The sequence below is a fragment of the Triturus cristatus genome, chromosome 3_1, assembly GCF_964204655.1.
Source record: "Triturus cristatus chromosome 3_1, aTriCri1.1, whole genome shotgun sequence".
In the NCBI taxonomy this organism is placed as follows: Eukaryota; Metazoa; Chordata; class Amphibia; order Caudata; family Salamandridae; genus Triturus; species Triturus cristatus.
In genome coordinates this window covers 800,029,860-800,055,027 of record NC_140583.1, presented here as the reverse complement: position 1 = coordinate 800,055,027, position 25,168 = coordinate 800,029,860, and the positions used below count along the sequence as shown (strand labels likewise).

Genomic DNA, 25,168 nt, shown 5'->3' with positions numbered 1-25,168 from the left:
GGCGTTAGGAAACGTCCTAATAGTGTCTAGGAAGGGCTGTCTTTTAAAGGCTAGCCACTTTTTCTCAGTTGCTGGATAAACGGGTACAAATGAGGGTCTGCATGCATAATCACATATTTGCATATGTGCTCACATGCCAGTGTGCCCATATATAAGTATGCGTGAATTTTCAAATAAAGTCCACTTTTACTTTTACACGAAGGTGCGAACCCCTCCTCTTCTCTCTGCAGTTATTTTCTGCTGCCAATGAGCTGGGTTGAATATCTTTGTGCCTGGACAGATCACCTGTTACTGTCTAAGTGCCCTGCTGGCCCTCGTGTGGCTAGACCAAAGCTATACAAATACTCCTAGTTAATATAAAAATCGTTCAAATGAAAAAATCACATGTATTCACTGGAATAAAACATTCTGGCGCAGAGTTCTAACTATTGTCTATGATCATTTACCATTTAATGAAATAAAAATCTTAAAATACCATTCAAAAACTTTAATTGAAAAGCTGTTATGAGTATAGCAATACTGCCTTTTTGGTATCATAGGACAGGCAGTGCTTGCTTAGCAGTATCCTTTAATGGTACTGTTGTTTACTACTGGTCCCAGGGCCATCACTTCTGCGCTTCAAGGATTGCATTACACAAAGTGGCCAGGGGCACAACGTGTAGTGTACTCCCTCTTACTGCGCCGTCAGAGCACTCTGGTATTAAAGAAGTGGCTGCAGACACTTGGGCAGTCCCTTCTGTAATACAGATCGCACTGATGCACATATATAGTGCTGGCACGATCCTAAGGGGCATTTGCTCATTAGCAGGGGGGCATTTGCTACATGCAGATGAGGAAAGAGTTTCCATTTAGGTTTGTGCCGTATTAGACGCGGCCACTGAGGCAAAGGAGCTTCAAGGGGCATGTCAACTGTGTGTCACAAAGAGGTGGCGCACAGTCAGTGTGCCCCTTGAAAGGGAGGGGGCAGGAGGTGCTAGGGAACTCCCAGGTGCCCTCCTGCAGGCGGATGTACCCACGCACTGCATCCACCTGCAGAGGGATCGCTGCACTACTTTTAAAAGCACCTGCCTGCACTGTGAAAGGCGAACTGGCGAATGCAAACAACAGGTCTGCCTTACACTAATGTGCTGCCCCTAGTGAAGGTGCGAGTTTGCAACTTCCTTGCTCCCCGGGAGCAGTGGATTAGTTGTAGTAGGGCATAAGAACCAGGTTTGTGTCCAGCACACCCTTTTAAAGATGTTCCACCGCGCAGACTTCGGCTGTGTGCCTTTTACAAATATGACCCAAAGTGCTCAACGAAGTTACTTTAAGTCAAGCTGTCAAGGGTAACTTGAAAAGGTTGGGATTTAAAACTAAGACTGCATTACACAGTAAGTAACGTAGATTAAGCCCAACAGCGCTACAATTTCAAAGAAGACTAACATTTAAACATGTAAAATAAAGGGGCCATCATATACGATACAACGAGAAGGTCAGGAAGTGTTTGCACCTTCTGATGTGTGGATAAGACCTCAAGCAATTCTGTTACATTTAGTCGCCATGCAGTAGGCTTTAAAACAACATTGAGCCACATAGCCACTGTCTTCAATTGGGCAGATTGCATGTAAACTGTGTAATCTTCGGGGGTCATCTAGTTTATTGAATTCCTATTAAACAAAGCTGTCAGTGGGCTAGCAGTGCCAGGCAGAATACCACAAACCTTGTTGGACATTAGACCCACAGGGTATACTTACAGTACAGTGGTCCAAACCATATTGACCCATAAACCCACCCCCCAAAAAAGACGAGTTCCACCAAGTATTAAAAAAATGGCAACTTTATGTTGCAAACACTCTGTGAGTTCAATTTAACATATCGTGGTTATAATTGTCAGTGTTTTCTATTCAGCTCCAGGCCAGGCCATATAAGGATCCAGCTGGTCTACAAATGTTCTTTTAGTAGGAAACTTGCAGCTTTGGGTAAGTAGCTGCCAAGTGGTGAAGGCACAACCTGGCCAAATGGTTCAACCAATATGTACTGGGAAATGGAGTTAGAGTACAACCTCAACGTCAGTTGCAATAGCTAATGAACTAGACCCTGCCCGCGCCTGGATGCCCTCATGGGTTACAAGAAGTGCTCTACAAATCCATTGTTTGAATAGCTCTTAGAGCATAGAGACTGGAAAGATGCTTTAAATTTTTCTGGGACTGGGGCGACCTGCTACAGGACCATGATGTCCTTCTGTTGCTAAAAGGGAGCACATAAGGCCATCCCAAGGTACAGAGTCTCACTGCAGATGTAGACAGGAAAGGTATTTACAGCTACTCAGCATAAGCGATTTTGCGAGCTTGGGAACTCCTGCAAGGATCTCCTGGCTTCTTGGTTGCTTGTCTCACTGACGTTACCTCCCACAGAACACCTCTTCAGTCAACTGGGCCTTGTGCAGGTCTTCTTTCCAGTATGGGCATGCTCCCCTGTCTGCTGGGCATGTCTGTTTGGACGGTCTCTGCAGCAGCTAGGTCTCCAGGACCTATAGCTTTTCCTATGCCTTAAGGACAGTCATCGCCAAACAGTATGTCCTTAACAAAATGTCTATCCCAGCACTGGTGTGAAGGGCATTCTTTAAGCACAGATGAAGAACATTTTTCTCCCAATTTTTGAGACAGTTGTGTAACGTAGGCTATACAAGTGCTGCTGTATTTAAAGGTGGAATTTCCTTAAGAAGTGCATCTTCTTTTGCCCTCGTCTTTGTAGACTTTCTCTAGCAGGAAACACATCGGACAAGGCTGAAATGGTCACCTCTGTTCTTTTCAAGACAGACTAATGAAGCCACAAACCTCCTGTTACTAGGCGACACCTAGAGGCTTAGTAAAGAGAGAAAAGTGGGTTTCACTATCCTCAAGGGAACCTATATTGGCAGTGGAAGGACTAAAGTCTAGCCTAGAAGGTAATAAGAGTTTTGGGGATGGAAGCCCTAACAAAGGAAAGGAATAGCTAAGCTGTGATGCCCGCCATGGGCAAAGGCGAGAGAGAAAACAAATTGAGAGGAGTCTGGAGTCAAAAAGCTTGGCAGTGGGAGTTTGCCATGTCACAAGAGCATGCTTAGTTGCGTAGAATGTGTGGCTTGACGAAAAAGTTGCGTCCCGAGTAAGAGATTGATATTATTCTAGGCCAGTTGGGATTTCTTTTTACAAGCTTTCTAGAAGAAGAAGCATGGTTGAATATGGAAGGTCGGAGAAAAAAATAGCTGCCTAGACGATGCCTGTACATCTACACTAGTACATGTTGGCCATTAGCAAAGGTGTACACCCCAGGCTCCATTATCAAATAACCTCAGAAAACACCCTGCAGTTGTGTCCTGTGTGCAAGCAGCTTGCTACCTCTTTCCCCAAAACTCACTGGCATGTCCTTAGGCCATTCCAAGCAGGCATTTGAAACAGGCCCTGTCCTTGGTGGCAGTCCCCCAACCACAGCGGCCCACAGAGGATGGCCACATACCTTGCACTGTCTGCTCTTGGAACAGAATGTGATTGATTAAGGATACCTTTGGCCATGCTTAGTGGGCTCTGAGCACAGTACTTGACTTTTAGTCCATGGCCTTTTGAATAGGAATAAATCCATCACTGCCCAGAGAGCCTGATCATCAGCTGTGGCCACAGCATGTGACGCTTTAGCCATATTATTGCATGTCATCTACAGGGCACTCATTGTGCCCAGTATCAGACTGGTTGTGAACTTGAGGCAGCAGAAATTGCATTCTTGCTTTACAAGCGTTCTCTACAGATAACCTTGAACTTGTAAGACCTGCCCTATAACCCCTCACCCACCTCTTCCACCAATCTATACCAACTTTCCAGAAACCTATGGATGTATTATTATTTTTGGAAAGTTTTGTTCAAATCTGTCCTACCGGGACATCTTCATAAGCAATCCTTAAATCCATTTTCTGCATCTGCATGCAGTGCTAGTGGCTCCTGGTCAGGGCATGATACTCGGCCAAGCGCTGTACACAGAACGTGGTGGAAGAGTGTGAAGGATTAGGATTCGAGTCAAAATCAGAATTCAGAGCACAACGGTATAGGAACAAGCATTGGCATAGCCAATAGGTCTCGCTTTTGGGACCTTATAAGTGTTTAGCCATGCAACAGTTGATGTTGCACCAAGGATATTGTGCTGCATAACTAAATACTGAATTACTTCTGTCATATATATTTTAACATGACATCACAGTGCTTCACCCCAGCTGCGACTCTCGCTGAATTACCACGCGCACAGATGTCACCCATAATTGGCAGTTGATAGTAAGAACAAAAAATCAAATGTTTCAAGTTAGTGTTTGTAACATGCTTTGCGAAGTTCATTTTCGCATGTGATGCAGGGCCAAAGTGCCATTTAATCTTGCCTGGGTTGATAAAAGTACTACCTTTAAGGCAGGTGGTGGTAATGCAACTACAAAACTGTAGATGCAAGCACTGTATGAAAACAAACAATTATTGTTGTGCACCTAGATTTGCGCTACAAAAAAGACCCCGCACACGAGTACAATAGGCGAGGAAAACCAGGGGCATACGTAAACCAACAAACGTTAGAGCTTCGTGTTTGGTCCTGCGGTAAGGTGTGAAATTCAACGCAAACTCTTGAGGTTTTTACATGTGAAATTTTATCCAGGTAGTACTTGCAGGAAATTGTGTAAAGGTGACATTGTGCAAAAACGACAAATGTGTCCTTGTGTAACGTAACTGGTGGTCATGTAAAGCGCTCCAATACTTTCAGGCCGAGTTTGCGCTATATAAATCAGCAAAAAAAAAACCATAATCCGCAGAGGGCCACATAATTCCCCATTGCATGATGCAAAAGTTGGAGCCAGATACAAAAAACGACCATAAAATGAATTGACGCAGCAATTTTTGTACTTGAAAATACCTGTGCACGTGAAACAATAGTCTAAACGTGTAAATGTGGAAGCAGAAGTTGAGTGCAGGAGTGGCGAGACCTTGGCCAAGGGGCGCTGAGTCTGACCATGAGCAGAAGAGCTCGTTTTCCAGAGAGGTGAGAAGTGAAACCTGGAGTTGGAACAGTTTGAGTGAGGTGCATGGTCTGAGTTAAAATTTTTTTTTTTAAAAAAATAGAAAAGAAAGTAAGAGGAACAGTACCTGCGCAGTTTCAAAGCTCTAAACAGAGAGGATATAAACGTTACCCAAAGTAAGGTACCTTATTTACCGCCCACTGGAGGCTAGAAGAGATTCGAACTTGTGACGTGACGTTCACTAGAGGAAGGGATGAGGTGGCAAATGAAAACGGCACGTTTAAGGTCGAGGGTGGAATAGAGGTAACACGAAAAAACAGATTGCAACCGTGTTTTGCACATGTGCAGTGCAGAGCAGCGCTATGCACAAGCCTAACGTGTGAGTTTATAAAACTTCAAAAATGTGTTTAATTCATTTTCCGTCTCTATATTGTTTTAGTTATATCACTTGCCTCTGCAAAATGTCACATTGAAACGTGATGAAAAGAAGGGCCCGTGCGCGGCCGTGAAAGCGAAAGTGATGGCAGGGGCACGCTCTGTGGTGGGGGAGGGGCAGAGCGAGGCGCTTGGTAGAGCAAGTCTTAATGAGCCATTAAAGCCACATTGCGGCTGTGCGCGTGCACGCACTCGTGAACGCAAGCTTGAGGCCAGGAAAAGCCTCTGGTAGCACTTTAAAAATCCACTAACTAAATGTCTCGTAGAGCAGCGTATGCGCTAACTCAGGCGAGACATCAAAAAAGGGACATAAATACATTTCTCTCCAAGCGTAGCAGGAAAAGACACAATTTGTATATTTTTTAGGAATATAAAGTTGAGTTTTTGAACCTTGTGTCCAAATGTAGAGTATCATCTGCGAGTAAGGAAACCTTTTTTGCTCCCAATGTTCATGCCAGCCCTCCACACGTTTTTGTTTTGTTTTTAACAAGGTTTGTATGTAACAGTCTTATTAAGGGATGAAATCAGATTTTTTAGAAAGTGATGTGTCAAACGTCACTACGTATGTGTTCAGATGCAGAGAGTATAGTATCCTGTTAATTGCCATCATTGTATGAAGGGAGGGGCTCATGCCTCGTGAACCTGTATTCACTGACTTGCCCCTTTTGTAATCAGACTAACTTTGAAAAATTAAAATGTATTACTTTTCAGAGAGTACATGACATGTTTGAAATAGTGAAGACTGAGTATTTGCAATGTGGTAGATTGTTCAGGACGTCTAAAGGATTGTGGTCCTCATTCTCTGATGTGCCAATAGACTACACCACAATATCTACACTGTGTGATAGAACTCACTGCTAAAACATCTCTTGCCTATAAAGTACCACAAGAGCACCTCTAGCAATGAGGAGTAAGTAGAAAACTGAATGTGGCGCTCATAATCTTTAGAAACGGGTCCTCATCATGAGCACTGATAGCGGAAACATCTAATTATGCCAGATGTATGCTTTCCCAATTGCACGTACTGCAGCGCACATATTACCCCAGTGCAGCTGCATAAAATTGACAACAGAAGTAACAATTGACCAAAGTGTGGTGAACACACCACATCCTTTTTTAGGTCGAGCTAGCGGTAGCGCTCATGCACTGCTCGCTCTGTGAGGCACGCAGTAGTAGAGTATGCTGTGTAAGCCTCACCCACTCTCGGCCCATACTTTCCATTGGCTGGTATCATTGTCCTTGGTAAATGCTGGCTTCCGATTCATTATGAGGTGTGTTAGTCCCTTCTTGTTACCAACTATTTACTTCATTAATGGACATAGCACGCACGGGATGCCAGCTTCGGTAATGGTGGCCGCTTCATAACGTAATTTGCATTTAGTTTTCTGTTTTTTTAAATTAATTTCAAACTTTAGTACGGAGCGCGGCGCCTGTTTCAGGGACACCGCGCTCAGTTTATTATTATTATTTTTTAAATTTAATACCGAGTGCGGCGCCCACTTCAGGGACACCGCGCTCGGTTTATTATTATTTTTTTTTTAATGTAATACCGAGCGCGGCACCCTCTTCAGGGACACCGCGCTCGGTTTATTTTATCATTTTTTTTAAATGTAATACCGGGCGCGGGGCCCACTTCAGGGACACCGTGCTCGGGTTCATTTAAAAAAAAAAAACTTTAGTCATGCCCATGTGTGTAGGGAAAGTCTATTGGTTAATTTCATCCCCTAGTTGACGCTCCAATGATAACATCTCCCGACTCTGATTGGTCAGGGCGTGGATGTTCCTGACAGTCCGGCTTACATGCCTTCTGTGCCGGTACACAGGGAGCATAGCTGATCCTCAGACAAGGAAGACATTGCATCGTTTCCTCGCACCTTTCTTGCCTTATTCCTCCTATTCCCGTGTGTACGCGCACATTTGTAGAGCTTGAGTTTCCTCATAACCCTGCCTCGAGATAACCCTGGGCAGCAGCATCCGGTGGCACTGCCAGTGTTTTGCCGCCACCAATGCCATAGGTGTGCGTAGCAGCAGCAGCATTAGCAGCATCCTGTGATCCTGTGGGGAAGCGGACCATGGTAGATCCCGAGCTAGTGAACCACCGTCCACACCCCCATCCCGGAGAGCTCACCCCAGAGCAGAACTGTGGGCAAGCCAAGGAAAACGGACCTACGCAGCCTCTCTCAGCTTGCAATGGGGGCGTGCTGCTGCTGGAGGTGCCGGATGCTTCAGCAGCCGCATCTGCAGCGGTGGAGACACAGGCCATGCTGCCCTGCGACCCTAGAGAGCAGAGGAAGCCCCTGGAGACCCAGCTGTACCTCCGGAGGTTTGTCATCCTCGCCGTCTTCAGCCTCTACTCCATGGTCAACACCTTCCAGTGGATTCAGTCCAGCATCATCACCAACATCTTCACTCACTTCTACCAGGTGATCAGCGACAAGATAGACTGGCTCTCCATGGTCTACATGCTGGCCTACGTGCCCCTCATTTTCCCAGCCACCTGGCTGCTGGACAAGCGAGGCCTGAGGGTGACCGCCCTCCTAGGTGCTGGCCTCAACTGCGTGGGTCAAGTGTGCCAGTGTACAGCAGGACCTCTTTGCAGTCACCATGTTTGCCCAGGTCATCTGCTCTATCGCTCAGGTCTTCATCCTGGGGCTACCATCCAGACTTGCCTCCGTCTGGTTCGGGCCCAAGGAAGTATCCCAGGCCTGTGCAGATGCTGTGCTGGTGAATCAGGTAACTTCTCCCATGCTTTTAGACTATGTCAGCATTTCACTATTTGTTCATAATTTTTAGCGATGATTTAAAGATTGCTGGTCAGTATTTGCTTGTGTTGGCCTAGATTCTTTTGTTTCATGGTTCTTAGGAGCAACACATTTCATTTGTTCTTTTACAAAAACAAGTAAAATTGAGCAAACGTAATGTGGTCAAGTTTGATTTTCATATACTAGTCTCTCCAGAAAGTGGCATTGACAAAACTTAAATGGAAAGACACCCATAGAAATGCCCAGAGATTTAAGATTTATTGCCACAATAATTCCTGTGTATCACTTTTTATCTGTCATAGTCCGGGCCACTGGAATTATGCGGCAGGGGAGGTACAAATTATGTGATAGGGTTGAGTAAATTATGTGGCAAGATGAGGCAAATCATGCGGCATAATGCGGCAGATTTTGTGATTTTCAGACTTGTTAACATTTTCTGGGCATTGGTTGCACCTCATTAGTACCAGTTTAACACCCAAACATAGCAACAAGCAACAAACATGTAACTGTGATTCAACGTGTTTTGCTGCATTTGTAGTGACTTTTGAACCGTTTGAGCTAGAAAAAATGTTTTTGTTATAATCTGCAGATGGATTATGTGGCACATGCAGCATATCTATTATTATGTGAAAATCGCCACAGCCTCACAATTCCAGTGGCCTTGGTATTAGTGAGTCTGTCACATTGGGAGGACTGAATGTTCAGAGCTAGTTGTGGCATGAATCGAGTTGAATGTCCCCCCAACACCTTGCGATATGGTTCACTCCTCGGAGGTCAAACAGATTGTTTATATTCCTCTGTAAAGGTTTCTGCGGCTTAGAATGTTCAGGCTGGACCAAGCCTTTCAGGCAAGCTGGCTAGACAATGGTTAGTACCATTCTGAAAAGGCACAGAGAAGCTCAAATATATGGAAAATAATGCTACTCAGAGAAATTCTCAGTAGTTAAGAAGTGTTGGCTCAAGCATTTTCATCCATCACGTCTTTGTTGTCTAATTCAAGCTGTAAGTAACTAAATAGTGCCTGTTCTTGTTGGCTACAGTGTTCCAAAGTCGGGCACCCAACATGCAGTAGCTTTCTTCAGAAAGCTTTGCATCTATAGAAGGGAAATATCCTTAATGTTATTTTCAGTGTGCATTATGAAAGAAAAACATTTCTGAACAGTTTAACATTCGTTATCTCTTGTCAAGTATTATGTTATTAGTATTGCATATTTTTAAAGATAGAAAATAATGCATGAATGGCTGAATAAATGCATTGTATAGCATTATGTGAACTAACTCGACTATTGAGGTACCCTTAAGTTAGAGATGTGGCGTCAGAGAGTGATATCCCCTCGACAACTTGCAACGATTTGACAGTCCTAAATGATTTCCAATTTATAGCAATTTAAATGACTTCATGCTGTCTGTAAGTATTTCGGAAGTATGACTAGTGAAGAGTTTTTCACAGCTTTTTGTTTATACCATGCTCCTTAGCTTGGCAAGATGTACACAGGGGTTCAAATTAATGTTTGGCTAGTATCTCTGTATTGCATCTCTGTTTTAGGTCTAGCCTGGGCATGCGCATGCGCTGCGAGGCATGCTGTATTGAGGTAGGGACTTGAAGCTCCGCCCACATTTTTCATTGGCTTGTGTCATCGTCCACTGTAAACTGTGGCTGTTCATTGGTCAAAGATTCAGTAGTCCCTCCTTAGTACGGCCTTGCTTATTCTGTAACCTCCCATGATGACATCCCCTGTTACGTGTGTTGTTACTCGATAGGCTTTCATTACAGTCTGCAAGCACTATTTTCTCAAATAGCTTTGTCCTGCCTGCTGTTGTAGGATGCGCGCTCTCCTAACGCTTTAAAAAAAATTATAGCATGCATTTGTAATGCAATAGGTCTTGCATTTGCGAGAGTTTAAGCTATTGGCATTGTAAATGACAGTGCCTTTTATTTATCTGATTTAAAAACAACACATAAATAAAAGACATTGTCATTCACAATGCCAATAGCTCAAATTCTCATAAATGCTAGACCTATTGCATTGCAAATGCTTTTTTTATTTTGATTTGACACAGACCAAAAATATGGAAATACAAGGAATGGATAGATTCATTGATTGCTCAGTGCTTCATTTGAGCCTGGGGTTTCAGGCAGGGTCCACCAGTGCACATTTTTAGGGACCAACACTCGCTTTTCTGAGTTTGATCCAGAGCAAGAGGGAGAAAACACAAAAGAGGAAAAGTGGGAGGAAGAGAAAGACAGAAAATCAGTGACAAAGCAGCAGGGATTAAAGATAACCAGAAAAATTTGACGTAGAGTATGAAATGGGCAGATGGTCCTGTGAAATATTTAGACATCTGAAAGGAACTCGTTAGTTAGATTCCTTGCCTTAGAATATCCCCAGGCGTCAGGCTGGATCCGAAAAGATTTTTCGTCAGCAGTACCCTTGCGCGTCGGTAGGTGTCGTCTGCGACTCCGCGTCCGTCGTCGGCGTCGTGATCGCTGGGATGACGTCGTCGGAGTACTTAGACGCCGCCCTCGCGCGCTGACGTCAGTTCTTCTTTTTTCCGCGCCAGTAAGCGCAGATCCGGGAAGAGCATACCCTTAGTCACTTTTTGACTAACTTTTTGGGACTATTTTGGTCTATTCTTTCGAGTCGACTTCGACTCCTGGTGCCGGTAGGGATGTCCGGGTTCAAGCCGTGTGTTGTCTGTCACCGACTCATGTCTGTTACCGACCCCCACCATCGGTGTCTCTACTGCCTTGGGGCTGACCATGATGACAAGTCGTGCCCCGGTTACCAGGCCTTGACCTCGAAGGCTAGGCGGCAGCGGTCCCGCAAGCTCCTCGAGATCCGGCAGTCTGCTCCGCGCCGCTCGAGGTCCCGGTCGAGGAGGAGGTCGAGGAACCGGTCGCGGAGCCGAAGTCATCACCGCTCGTCGGGTTCGAAGTCCTCGCATTCAGGTGAGTTGAGACATAGTAAGAAGTCGAAGAAGTGACACTGCTCTTCTGACTCCCCTTGCGTGACTCGGCCGAGGGTTCGGGTGGCACAACCCACGCGGCTCCACCGGAGCCGCAGGAGTCGCGTCCGGTCCCATACCCGCCGGTCCCTGGGCCTCACGCGACTCCGGGCTAGATTCGGAACTTCCTCGTGGCCATGAGGAGTCTCGCTCCGCCATCGAGGTCTGCCGGCGTGCCTCCAGGCCCCGCAGGTCCAACTGGGGGGCCTAGCGAGTCGGTGGCTTTGGCCCTGGCGCCGTCGTCGACTTCGGTCCCGACGCCGCAGGTCCCGGTGGGATCCAGGCCTGGATCCCGGTCGACACCGGTTGACCTTACGACCCCTCCACCGGCGCCGACCCTACGACCCCTCCGCCGGCGCCGACCCCTATAGTGCCGGCGCCGTCCCTAGTTTCAGCCCGGGTCCGGCGTCGGAACGGCGCCTCCCGGCGCTGTCTCCGGTGCTGATGGATGAACATTTCATCTATAACCCAGCTCCGTCCTTTCTACCTGTATACCAGGAGACGGATAAAAGGGAGGCTTGGGAAGGGTCTGAGGACCCCCTGGCACAGAAGTGTCAGTTAAGTCAGGACTGGGCAGACGAGCTGGGGGATGCCAGTGGTCTTGACACTTCGCCTGACACTGGCTTCATCTCTCCTCCTTCCGTGGCTACGGAGGAGGGTGCGACTTATTCTGTGGTGCTGCGCAGGGCTGCCGAGGCCCTTCACCTGGAGCTCCCTGCAGTGGCCGTGAGGACTATCTCCTCACTGAGGTGCTTCAAACGCCAGTAAGCTCTTCGGAGCCTCTACTGCAGTTCAATGAGGCCCTCACCGACGTTCTGATGGGCACTTGGTCCAAGCCCTCCACAGTCTCTCCTGTGGATCGGAATGTGGCCCGGCGCCACCGCCCTGCTTTGGGCGACCCCAGTTTTCTTTCGGTACACCACACCCCTGAGAGCCTGGTTATCCAGGCCTCTACGTCCCAGACCGCCTTCCCGCCAGTTCCTCCGGATCGGGAATCCAAAAGGTTGGAGCAGTTTGGGAAGAAACTGTTTTTCCTCCCTCAGTTTGGGGTTGCGGTCCATTAATACCGCGTGCCTTTTGGACCGTTATACCCACTCCTTGTGGGATACGGTGGCGGACGTGCTGCCCCAGTGTCCGGAGGAGGCCAGGACACGGCTCACCCAGGCTCTTGCTGAAGGGCGGGACGCAGCACGGTACTCCATTCGATGTGGACTTGACACCACGGACTCACTGGGTAGAGCGATTGCGACGACTGTGGCGATTCGTCGTCACGCCTGGCTGAAGTCCATGACATTTTCAGGGGAAGTCCAAAGCACCCTCATGGACATGCCCTTTGATGGCCGTTGCCTTTTTGGCGACAAAGCGGATAGTGCGCTGGAGCGCTTTAAGATCTCCAGGGCTACGGCCCAGTCCTTGGGCCTCTCGGCCCGCGCCCGTAAACTTCTGCTTTTCGCCCCTTTCGTGGCCAAGGGAGGGGCGCCCCCGCACGTTCAACCAGCCACAGGCCACAGAACCAGCCTCAACGCGGTCACGGATTACGCCGTGGCGGAGCAGGGGGACAGTGAGCCGGTCAGTCCCCATCTGCTCCCGCAGCATCTGCCTCAAAACCTTCCTAGTCCGAGCTTTCAGACCCATTCAACGCCAGTGGGAGGTAGAGTTCGCCATCACCTGCTCCACTGGCGTACCATCACGTCGGACAGGTGGGTGCTGCAAATCGTCCGAAGGGGCTACTCCTTCGAGGTGACCCCTCCAGTCATGCCACCGCAGTACCACTGCATGTCGGGGGATCACTTGCAACTTCTGCAGGAGGAAGTTAAGACCCTCTTGGCCAAGGGGGCCATCGAGCGTCTTCCTGGCCCAGAAGTAGGACGAGGTTGTTACTCCCACCGCTTTCTGGTTCCCAAGAAGGGCAAGGGGGGCCTACACCCTATCTTGGACATCAGGAGTGTCAACGCCTTCCTCAGGAAGGAGAAGTTCAAGATGCTGACTTTAGCTCAGGTTCTGGCTGCCCTAGACCCTGAAGACTGGATGGTAGCGTTGGACTTGCAGGACGCATATTTCAACATCCCCGTCCTGCCAGCCCACCGGCGTTACCAGCGGTTCACGGTAGGCCACGAGCACTTTCAGTTTACCGTGCTCCCCTTCGGCCTCACCAGTGCCCCTCGGGTGTTCACGAAAGTGATAGCGGTGGTCGCAGCTCATCTGCGCAGATTAGGGGCTCCAGTCTTCCCCTATCTCGACGACTGGTTGTTGAAGGCGGGCTCGCCCCAGGCAGTCGTCTCCCACCTCCAGACTACGGCCGACCTCCTGCATTTGCTGTGGTTCTCCATCAACGTGCCAAAGTCACTTCTGAGTCCCTCCCAGAAGCTCCTTTTCATCGGAGCGGTCCTGGACTCGGCACAGTTTCGGGTCTATCCTCCCGAACAGCGGGTTTTGGGATATTCAGGCTCTCATTCCGATCTTTCAGCCTTTATCCCGAGTTTCGGTCAGGATGGTCCTACGGCTGCTGGCTCTGATGGCCTCCTGCATCCTGCTGGTACATCACGCCAGGTGGCGGATGCGGGCTCTGCAGTGGGACCTGAAGTTCCAGTGGGCTCAACATCGGGGCGACCTGTCCGACCACGTCCTGATCTCGGAGGGCACTGCGGGACAGTTGCAGTGGTGGCTCATGGACCGCGATTGGGTCTGCGGCAGATCCCTCTCCCTACCCGAGCACGTAGTGGTGACGGATGCGTCCCTCCTGGGATGGGGGGGGGACCACATGGGAGGGGCGGAGATCAGAAGCCTCTGGTCTCCGGCGGAGTCCCGGCTACATATCAACCTATTGGAGCTGCGGGCGATCCGGCTTGCACTGAAGGCATTCCATCCCTCTGTCCGGGGAAGTGTAGTGCAGGTGTTCACGGACAACACCACCGCCATGTGGTATTACAATAAACAGGGCGGGGTTGGGTCGTGGAACCTTTGTCAGGAGGCCTGCGCCTCTGGACATGGCTGGAACATCACTGTATCACCCTGGTGGTTCAACACCTGGCGGGCTCTCTGAACGCCAGGGCGGACAAACTCAGCCGCCGGTGCATGATGGATCACGAATGGCGTCTGAACTCGGACGTGGCACAAGGCCTCTTTCGGCAGTGGGGAGAGCCTTGGTTAGATCTATTCGCCACCGAAGAGAACGCACAATGTCATCAGTTCTGCGCGTTGGAATTTCCAAGGTGGCATTTGCTCTGAGATGCTTTTTGTCGCAAGTGGAGTTGCAGTTTGTTATACGCCTTTCCGCCTATACCACTTCTGCCCAGAGTGCTGAAGAAGATCAGGCGCGACCGGGCACAAGTCATCCTTGTGGCTCCGGATTGGGCATGAAGATACTGGTATCCCGAGCTACTCAGTCTGTCCATCGATCCCCTGATTCGACTGCCTCTTCGGGAGGACCTTCTGTCGCAGCAGCAGGGGACGGTCCTCCACCCGAACCTGTCCAGTCTCCACCTCCATGCGTGGAGATTGAGTGGCGGCAGTTGATGCCATTTGACTTGCCTCCTGAAGTCTGTGATGTCATTCTGGCAGCCAGGCGTCCCTCCACTAAAACGGTATACGCCTGCAGGTGGAACAAATTTGTGGCATGGTGCACAGCAAAGGCTGTGGATCACCTTTCCGCCTCTCTTTATGAGGTTCTCCTCTTTCTTCTTTCCCTGGCCCCGCAGGGCTCTGCTCTGGGCACCATCAAGGGATATCTTTCAGCTGTTTCTGCCTTCTTAAAGGTTCCTGATCAGCCTTCTCTTTTCAAGTCCCCTGTTGTAAATAGATTCTTAAATGGCGTTACTCACATGTTTTCCCCTGTACCCTTTGTAATGCCTCAGTGGGACTTGAATCTGGTGTTAACCTATCTGATGTGTGCTCCCTTTGAGCCACTTCATAACTGTCCTCTTCGTCTTCTGACTCTCAAGACTGCTTTCCTGGTTGCCATCACCCCTTGACAGAAGAGTGAGTGAGCTCCAGGCTCTTTCTTCTAAACCTCCTTTCCTCTGTCCATCCGGACAAGGTTGTTCTGAGGACTCGCCCTTCTTTTTTTCCTAAGGTGGTAACTGCCTTTCACATCGGGCAGTCGGTTACCTTGCCCACCTTCTTTCCGCCTCCGCATCCCTCGAAAAAGGAAGAGAGGCTCCACCGTCTGGACCCAAAACGTGCGCTCTCCTTCTATCTGGACCGCACCAAACCGTTCCGGGTGGACGACCAACTCTTCGTTGGCTATGTGGGCGCTAAGAAGGGGAGGGCAGTGCACAAGCTGACCATCTCTCGGTGGGTCGTTTTGTGCATTAAGGCCTGTTATTCCTTAGCTAAGAAGGATCCTCCTGTGGGGCTGAGGGCTCATTCCACTCTGGCCACAGCGGCTACTACTGCCTTGGGACAGGGAGTCCCTCTGCAGGACATTTGCAAGGCAGCAATGTGGGCCTCGCTGCACACGTTTGCCAAGCATTACTGCCTGGACAGCCAAGTCCGGAGAGACAGCTTCTTTGGCCGTTCCGTTCTCCAGGACTTCCTGGTGTGTTCTTGGTTCGCAGACCCACCACCGGGGTTGGTATTGCTGGGGTATCTATTCTAAGGTAAGGAATCTAACTAACGTGTTTCTTTCAGATGAACAAGTTACTTACCTTCGGTAACGATGTATCTGTAAGAAACATTAGTTAGATTCCTTACCGCCCCACCCATCCTCCCCGTTCTGGATACTGATATCTAGGGTTAAGGTCATCCCTTTCAGGGCCCTAGTTGCATGGCACCAGTGTCTGTTTCTTGCATGGCTCTGCGTTCCTGGCGTGGAAAGCTATGTACAGAACTGACGTCAGCGCGCGAGGGCGGCGTCTAAGTACTCCGTCATCCCGGTGATGCCGACGACGGACGCGGAGTCGCAGACGATGCCTACCGACGCGCAAGGGTACTGCTGACGAAAAATCTTTCCGGATCCAGCCTGACACCTGGGGATATTATAATGTAAGGAATCTAACTAACTAATGTTTCTTACAGATATATCGTTACCGAAGGTAAGTAACTTGTTCATCTGGCTTAGTCTGGATTAGCAAGAAATCTGGAATTGGAATTACGGCCGTGCTATCTCTTGGTTTGAAGGGAAAATAAAAATGTGGGCTAAACTGCCTATATGCCGTGCCGGCAGGGTAGCTATTGCTAAAATGGTCCTATTGGTTTCTATATCTATTTATAAACATTCTGCTGCCGCTCACCCAAGCCTTTTTCAAAAACTATGCGATCTTTATTAATCTCCTTGGTCTGGATGGGGATACAACCGCGTGTTTCCTGGGAATTACTAACACTCCCCCTCACACAGGGTGGGCTGAGAGCACCAGATATACCACTACGCATTTGTGCACAAGCTCAATCTTTACATTACTGGCTGCAGCCCACCCTGTTCTAACCCCGCATGGCCGTGGAAACAGATATAGCAGCACCAGTCCCCCTCCAAGTGGCCCTATACCAGGCATACCGGAAACCAAGGGATGGCATAGATACAGTGGAAACCCTTCGGTGGGCATGGAACAGACTGCGCACATGAGCTCACTTGGAGATTTTGTATGCCCCCTCTATTCTCCTCACGCAAAATCCATAGACCCCAGCGCTGGCAGACGGGGGAAGCGTGGCACTGGCGAAACCTTCTGTCCCCTGCCGAAAACCACCGCTGAGGGCATGCAGAGCTTCTCCAAGTTGTTTCTTTACTTTAAGATCAGAGCAACATGTAGACATATACATACCACTTTTCCCAACCTCACTACCCATCTTCCGGCTCTAGAGCAGATGATAATTAATGACTCGCCCCGTAGGATCATCACTAGACTGTCCAGCTCCATGCAAAGTACAGCCCCTTTAGTTAAGCCTAGGCCCTGCTGGGCTGGAACTCGGGATTAGATGACCAGGTCACGGATGAAAAATGGGCTTTTTGTTGCGGTCAGCTTCATTGCTCATACCTAATTACCGATTGAGGTTAATACATTTTAAATATCTACACAGGTACTGCAGGACTCCCTCCTCACTTCACCACATGGGGATCAGGCAAGATGAGAGTTGCTGGAGATGCAGGTTTGCCTCCGCCTCCTTTCTGCACATGGCCTGGCACTGTCCACCCATTGCTGCCTTCTGGGCCGGCATTTTCACCAAAATTCAAGAAATTCTGCGTGCACCCAGTGAACCCCAGCCGCTCATCGGGTTACTGGGGTATGTAAAAGACACCCAACCCGAGACTCGCAAATTACATGCCATGCTCCTCTTACTAGCTAAACGCAGAGTTTACATACAGTGGAGGGGCAGGCGGCCCCCCACGATCAAAGCATGGATACAAGATGTCACCTTCAGCATTAACCAGTTAACCACCTTCTAAGAACTGATGACACCAGCCTCCAGACTGAAAGATATATGGGGTCCTTTCCTAGATTGGCTGAAAACACTCCCAGATGACAGTGTCTCCTCTCTGCACTGTCACCCGTGCGCCACAGTCACCAGAACCATAGGTATAGAATAAACCCCAAAAAGGCCCCTCCCATCAGGCGTAAATGCCAGTCACCCCGATGTCCTCCTCTGTTGGATTTACTATTGATAGATAATTAACATAGTGTCATGGCATACTCTCTGTGTGAGCTTACATAAGGCTGGTGCTGTCAAACAGATATTGTATAATATGATGTGCCTTGACTGTTTTGTACAGTTGTAAGTTTACTCATTCATGCTAAATAATGTACTGGATAACTGAGACTTTCCATTGTGATGAAGAATGTGTTCCTATTTGTTTCCTTTCTTTTTGCTGGTATTTATGAAAATGTCAAACAAATTTTTCAAAAAAACAATGAATGTGTGGGTCCTGCCGCGATTGGCAAAGGGAGATGTGCAACCTCTTTTTGTTTCATATTTCACACCCTGTATTCTACTGTGTGTTTTTCATATTGCTGTTGTGATTCATCACGCTATTGATCTCTAATACCTGTGTGTGTGTTTTTTGATGGATTTCGAACGTCTGTATGTCGGTCTGCGACTTACAGTAATAACTTTAAGAACCAGCATTGGCAAAGGCGCAATAGGTCTCACCTATGCGAGAGCTATTGACTTAAGCAATGTGTAAAGCCATGTTGTACGGTCGTTTGACTGCTATTCAGCATGGCTAAATGTTAGTGGTGTGCAGTGGAATGGGGTAGATTGGCGCTCAGTGAAGTGTGGTAGATTGGGGTAGGGTTGAGTGAGGTAGATTGGAGTGGAGTAGATCAGAGTGGTGTGAGTTGGGTAAAGTGGAGTGAGTGTCATGGAATGGATTGAGTGTCGTAGAGTGGAGTGGCCTGTTATAAAGTGTCTTATAGTAGAGTGTCGTAGAGTAGAAGGACAAAGTGGAGTCAAGTATTGTAGAGTGGAGTGCTGTAAAGTGGAGGGGCGTAGTGTGGGATATGCATGGTGTGGTAATGGGCTGCTGTTACAGACAGCATATTTTCAATTGAAATGACCATTAGATGTGCAATGACATAAAGTTTTACTGCGCACAAATGATGATGTGTAGCAATGTCATCACCTAATGTGTTAGTGTTTTGATGGTACTCAAGTATTTATCAGCACAGTTCATTTTTTTTATGTGCTAGAAAAAATAACATCCTCTCCTCACGTGGCTAATCAGCAGGATTGTCACATAAATTCTCTCACTTTTAAGTCAGAGAAAGAAAAGTAAACACCATGCTCCCTCGAAAGACAGAGCCTGACATTTGAACACAGTCTTTTAACACACAGCAAATGTGACAAGATGAGAACATGATTTAAAGGACAATTTACAGATAATGAGTACTTGGAAGGATACAGTAAACAAGGAATGCTTTTAGGTGGGACGATCTGAAGCTGGATAGCCTAAAGCAAATAAAGCCAGCAAATAAAAAGGAAGCAACTGTGAGTTACAAACAACAAAGCCAATAGTAATAAATGGCTGAAATGCATTCCCAGGGAAGTATTCCTAATGCCCACAAGAAGTCATAAGCAAACCAGACAGCTGCCCTGTCTGCTTTAGGCTTCAACCTAATAAAGGAAAGTAGGCATTGTGATTATTAGTAGATTTGTCTTCCTCTGCAAAGTCTTTCTACTTTGCAATTTGTGAGTCAGTAATGCAGTGCTTTCTCACATCAGCTAGACTGTACTATGGTAATAACATTTTCATTAATCTTTATACTGTAGGGATAAATGGGTGATTAAATGTACATCAGTACACTTGTTCCACATTGCTTGTTTTATTGGATCAGATTAATTTTTCCTGGCATGAGTAAAAGTGTCCATTTGTGTATTGTATGTAATAGAAAGTGTACACGATTATTACTGATGTATAATATGTAAATTGCATTGTGTTGGCAATCTTCCCATCTTGTGTAACAAAACAGAAATCTAATAGTGTGGAAGTTAAAGTTTGAGCACTGAGACTAGCTATATGTTTGTGTGTCTGGGGTTTGACAAAAGTCCTGTTGTGATGTGTCTAACAGAATAATCTTCTCTTTTTTCCCCATAGTATGGTGTGGACGTGATGGCTCGCGACGCCCATGGGAACACTGCCCTAGCCTACGCCAAGCAGGCAATGAATCAAGAGTCCATGGACATTCTTCTGCAGTATGGATGCCCTGATGAACATTTTGTGCTCATGGCCACTCCCAACCTGTCCAGGAAGAATAACAACCGGAACAGCAGCAGCGGAGGGGGCCGGATGCCCACTATCATCTGACGCGGGGGAGCGTACCCATGTGTCTGCTTCATCATTGAGGATGTCGCAAGGGAGGTCCTCCTACACCCTCCTCTCACTGCAGAAGTTCTGGGCATTGTAAAGTCTTACAAGTTTTGCCCCCTCCTTAAGACATCCATTGTCCTGGCTCTTGCTCCATTTCTCAGTGCCCTAACCCTGGACCAATGCCAAAGGGGCCAGCGAGGAGGAGGCGGGGAAGGCCACAGAACCTTTGGGATCCAGAAAACCAAGAAAGGGATTGTGGAGGACTGAAGTACTAGAAGCAGCCACACTACCTGATGCCGTGGCCGAGGAGGGGGACCCTCGGAGAGCTCTCCACAAGTGCAGGACCTCAGGGGAGGGCGGGGGCCTGGACAGGCGAGCGGGCAGGAGCGCTCAGAACTGGCATCTTAACTGGCAGTTGAGCATATCCGCACATTTCCCTCTTTCTAACGAAAGCCTCGGATCTCGCTGCCTTTCCAGTACAGCTTGACGGCATACATCACAGACGAGTACGGACCGTGGCAGCTTTGAGGCTCCTATGATGGTGTATGTCAAATCAGTTGCAGCTAATCTGTCCAGGGAGAATACTGGCTTCATTACACTCCGCATAGCTGAGCTCCTTCAGCCTTTACCGTGGTTTAATGGAACATGATTACTCATCACGGACAAAGAAGCACATTAGCCGAGTAGGGTAGTTACCGGGCACGCTCCGGTGATTGCTCAGATGTGATTGCCATACTCGTCCAAGCCTCATATTATCCCAGACATGTCCTTCGCAGCCCTCCTTCCTCGGTTCACTGTCATAACTCAACACTGAATTCGCAATTCTCCAGCGAGGAAAGCAATGGCCATCGGGGTGGAAGGGACATGCTCCGACCACTCCCTGCCTCAGGCCCACCCTGTCACACCCAGGTACAAAGCAGAGGGGGGTAGGCAGACAGGCACCGCCGATGAAGGTTCTGGGTGTCACAGGAAAAAAATCAAGGCAGCCAGTGAGGACGAAAGAGTGATTGGCACTACTAACAACTAATGAACTCGAAGGCCTCTGAAGGACCATGAAGTGCAAAAGGAGACGTCATTGAGACTGCGCAAAACATGGAGGAAAGAACTGTGCACACATAGAGTAAAGCATTGATTTATGTTAGCTGGGAAATGTTATTGGCTGGATTATGTAGGAACACTAACCCTCGCCCCTACACAGCACGGGTGAAGCAGGTGGAAAGCAGATGAGATGCCTGACTTTTTTTTCTTTTTTGGGGGGGTATTTATTTTGTGTAACGAGAGGGAATTTATGATTAAAAATGTTTTTAGCAGCATTGTACTTTAGAAATACACACGACTGACAAGGAGGGGTCACATTTCCGTTTATAATCCTAAACCAGATGGTACTGGAATATTTTAATTCTGAGAATTATGTGAACTCTGGGCACTGTGACATGAAAAGTGAGCATGGGAGCCAAAGGAAAATGGAGGGCTAGTGCTGGGGTTTGAACTCTTGTTTCAGAAATCTTATTTCATTAACCTGCTTCCACGCCCCCCTGTATTTTTTATATTACTTAACCATCGAGGACATTAACCCCAGGAGGCTTGTTCACATCAAACTTAATTCCTTTAACCCAGGGCTTTTGTGGATGGCATCAGCATGCGATTCTACCTTCAATTTCTTTGTGGCTTCTGGCTATTGAAATCTCTCCTCACAATCCCACGTCTCAGTCGCATGTTTGAAAGGGAATGAGAACGATGTATTTGAAATTTAAGAAAATTATATATATTTTTAAGTAGGTACACTATCTGGACAGAAAAAAACTATAACACTGCGTGTATCAGTTTTATGCACACGCCATCTCCCCTAGATATAAATGGGGTCGCCTTTCGTTATGTTATCAAGTTGCTTTTATTTTCTACATTCTTGCCTTTTCAGCTCTTCACCCTACTACGTTCTCTTAAGAGCCTCAATTTTGTGTCCATACCTAAGCTTTTTCCCAGGCAGGTGTAAGGTCAGTTTTCTTTCCTATCGATCTAACCCAGCAGCATGTGTGCAGTGCCAGGGGCTGCTTTCTTCAGGTGTCATAAAGTGACAGCAGGTGTCGCTTCAGTGGGTTTATTAAAACAGCTTAACTTTTTACTGTTACATCCTAGGTGTCTGCACCTATATCCGTCCAGCTCTTCACAGAGTAAGCAGCACTTTATAGGGTGCTTTGTCACCTTTCTGACCTGTTCGATCTACGCTGTGTTTAAAGGGACCCCCCCCCCCTCATATATACCACCAAGAGATAAAGGGCATCGAAAATGAGCAGCAAAAAGTTTTCCACGGTGGCCTTGGAAATAGTTGTCCCTCCCAAATAAATCTTAGGGCATAGTTAATTGTGACACCTGATCAAAAATAAAGCAATGACTTGACTTGCAGCATTATGTTGCCTTCCTAACGCAAAACTGGCATTTGAAGTCCCAGTTGAGTCCCGTTCAACCCTTCCCTGGTCCATAGATCTTAGTGTAACACATTCTTGCAGCAAAAATATCTCTGTCCAGTACAGTGCCCGATAAGGTCATTATCAATGGTGGGACATTTCTTACAGGGACATGTGTGCCCGACAAATGTATCATCACTGCTGGGACATTTCTGACAGGGACATGTGTGCCCGGCAAGTGTATCATCACTGCTGGGACATTTCTGACAGGGACATGTGTGCCCGGCAAGTGTATCATCACTGCTGGGACATTTCTGACAGGGACATGTGTGCCCGACAAGTGTATCGTCACTGCTGGGACATTTCTTACAAGGACAGCAGTGCCTGATGATGTCGTTATCACTTCTCTAACTTGTCTTATAGGGACAGTAGTGCCGGTCAATTTTGTCATCACTGCTGATGCCTGATCTGGCCGAAGCATGCCAAAATATTTTTTATTCAGTCTGAAATAAAGATTGAGGTGATGAATGGAAAAGCCGAAGGAATGGCTTCCATTGGCCCTAAGCAACCTCAATCCAAGTTCCAGTGAGTCATGGGTCTGCTGGGTTAGGATTCATGGAGAGAATGTCTATTTAGACCAACGTCTTTATAATGTTTGTACCAATTTTTTTTTTATTTTTCTTTGTCTCCTACCCCTTCGTTGCAAATCTGAGAAGGGAAGGCAGATATTAGCGGTTATCTGAGCATCGGCTAGGCTCCTATTATGCACTGCTCTGACCCTGGAGTTTTTTTTAGTTCCATTGTCTGTTTATGGGACGTTTAAAAACATCACCCATCTACCAAAGGTTTAGCAGTGTGCTTGTAGCAAATCATAGTTGCGGGAAAGAAATGAGTTACAAAAGGGGTAAGAGTAGACAACACTTGAGGCTCTGAAAGGAAACAAGAAACGTTAATATTTGTAAAAGGATGAGATGTGTTTTTTGAGAGAAAGGGATGTTAATAGCTAGTAACCTACATGCTACACACATTTTTTCAAGCGTCCTAAAATGCATCTATCGTATCCCCCACTCCACATAACATCTTTCTGCATATTGGTTTAGGGTGGCCCCAGCTTGTGTTAGCATAAACGTATCACTATCGGCCACTTTTAGTTCTTGGGTTGCACTTCTGGATAACTCTTAGTTCATTTCTGGGTGTGATTTATTTTCCCCGGCCTTTATTTAAAGAATGGGCTTATCTGGCGAGTCTTATGTACAAGCCTTTTTGTAATCTTTTCCCACCTGGGCATTGGATTTGTGAAATTTTGAGCACAAATAACTGCTTTGCGCCCAATTGAATAAAAGGTCGTATGCTGATGACATCACACACTAGATTTTAAAGCACTTGATTTCGGTTTACTGATGAACTTGAAGTAGAGCCATGGTTTGCATCCCAGCAATTTCTTTACATCTCCACTAAACACTCCAGCAAAGAAAGGTAGGTTGTATGATATTGAATTTTCTTGTAGATGGTCTAGCACTCCCCTTCTGACCATTTTAGAGATGTGAGAGTTTTGGTCTCATCTGCAGTGTAAGACCTATACCAATTCAGAGTTTAAATGGCAATATGATGTGTTTTAAGAATTGGATGTTTTTTTATTTTATTTTATCGTCGAAGAAGAAAAGTTTACTGAAAAAGTAAGAAAGCGTGACCTTCTAAGTTTACAACCTCATCCAGGGCACAGGAGAAAGCTGAGAACAAAAGCACATCCCTGAGCTTCAGGGTTTAAAATATATTATCAATATTTTGTACCAATAAAATCCATTATTTGGGTTTCGTGCAACTCTGCATGAGCAGAGGCTTTGACGCTGTACATATTGCGTTGCGAAAAGACATGACACTACATGGCATGCAGAAGTTGGGCAGTGCTCCCTCGATTGCCTCTCCTTTGGTCCTTCAGCCTGCACTCCATGCGCTGGCTTTTTGACTTCACCGCCCCCTTTAGGTGAGGTTTCAGCCAGATGCTGGTTCTGCCCTTGTGTTCTGGATTTCGGCTTCCAACCCTTGTAAAAGAGCAATACCACATGCCGAATTCAGTTACGGTGGGTTCCTTAAGCACAAGGCCATTCCATCTGGCAGCCGAGTGCTTGTTCAAAGTTGGGCTTTGGTTGACTTTTGAGGGCCTGTGGGTCCTGTCATTGGATGTGGATATTTTCAGCTAACCTAGATTTCTGTATTAAACTGTGTGCGCGTTTTTTTTAAATTCCCATTTTATTTTTTCGTTTTTTTTTCCAACCAACAATGGATTTTCCTGCCCCTTCTCCCAAGGTCAACTGTGTTTTTTTGTTTTGGTCACATTTGTGATTGCATCAACTAAGTTATACAGATCTTTTTGTATTGTGTCTTTAGATGATGATACAGTGTGTATGTAAAAAAAAAAAAAAAAGTAATTATTTGAATAAAAAGTTAAAATGAAACGTTTCTAATGTTGCATTTTTTTCTGTACAGACTAAAACTGGAATCTCATATTCCTATTCTCATCTTAGCAGGGGTTGGTGGAGCTTGTTGATTATTGTGTAGCTTGTGCATGCTATATAGTCAGTAGCAGTCGCCACTAAGTAGTTATAGTTATGGCCAGGGTTCCATAGGAATTGGATGTTATGGTTTGCTAATAACTTTGGTGCAGTTTGACTAATATTCCCAAAAATTCCATAAAACACGTTTATCATACCTCCGCTCCTTCCTGGAAAGTTTTGAGGGATCCGTCCAGCAGGCGGTGATAAACAGGGGAGGGGTGAGTTGTAAGGGGGGCAGGGGGGTGTTCAGGCCCAAAACCACT

The 25,168-nt window shown here is 47.1% G+C and overlaps 1 protein-coding gene across 5 annotated transcripts in view; it reads left to right on the top strand.

Moving 5' to 3' along the window:
* Positions 1-24,806, top strand: part of AGAP1 (ArfGAP with GTPase domain, ankyrin repeat and PH domain 1) — a 1,249,585-nt gene extending 1,224,779 nt beyond the window's left edge. For 3 of the 5 annotated variants that reach the window (XM_085645105.1, XM_085645104.1, XM_085645102.1), the window contains one exon: positions 19,733-20,091. In XM_085645105.1, coding sequence (XP_085501231.1) covers positions 19,733-19,942 — 210 coding nt within the window. In that variant the 3' untranslated portion in view covers positions 19,943-20,091. Of the gene's footprint in view, positions 1-19,732 lie in introns of all 5 variants that reach the window. The other 2 variants (XM_085645106.1, XM_085645103.1) reach the window with 1 other exon arrangement.
* Positions 24,807-25,168: the final 362 nt, after the last annotated feature.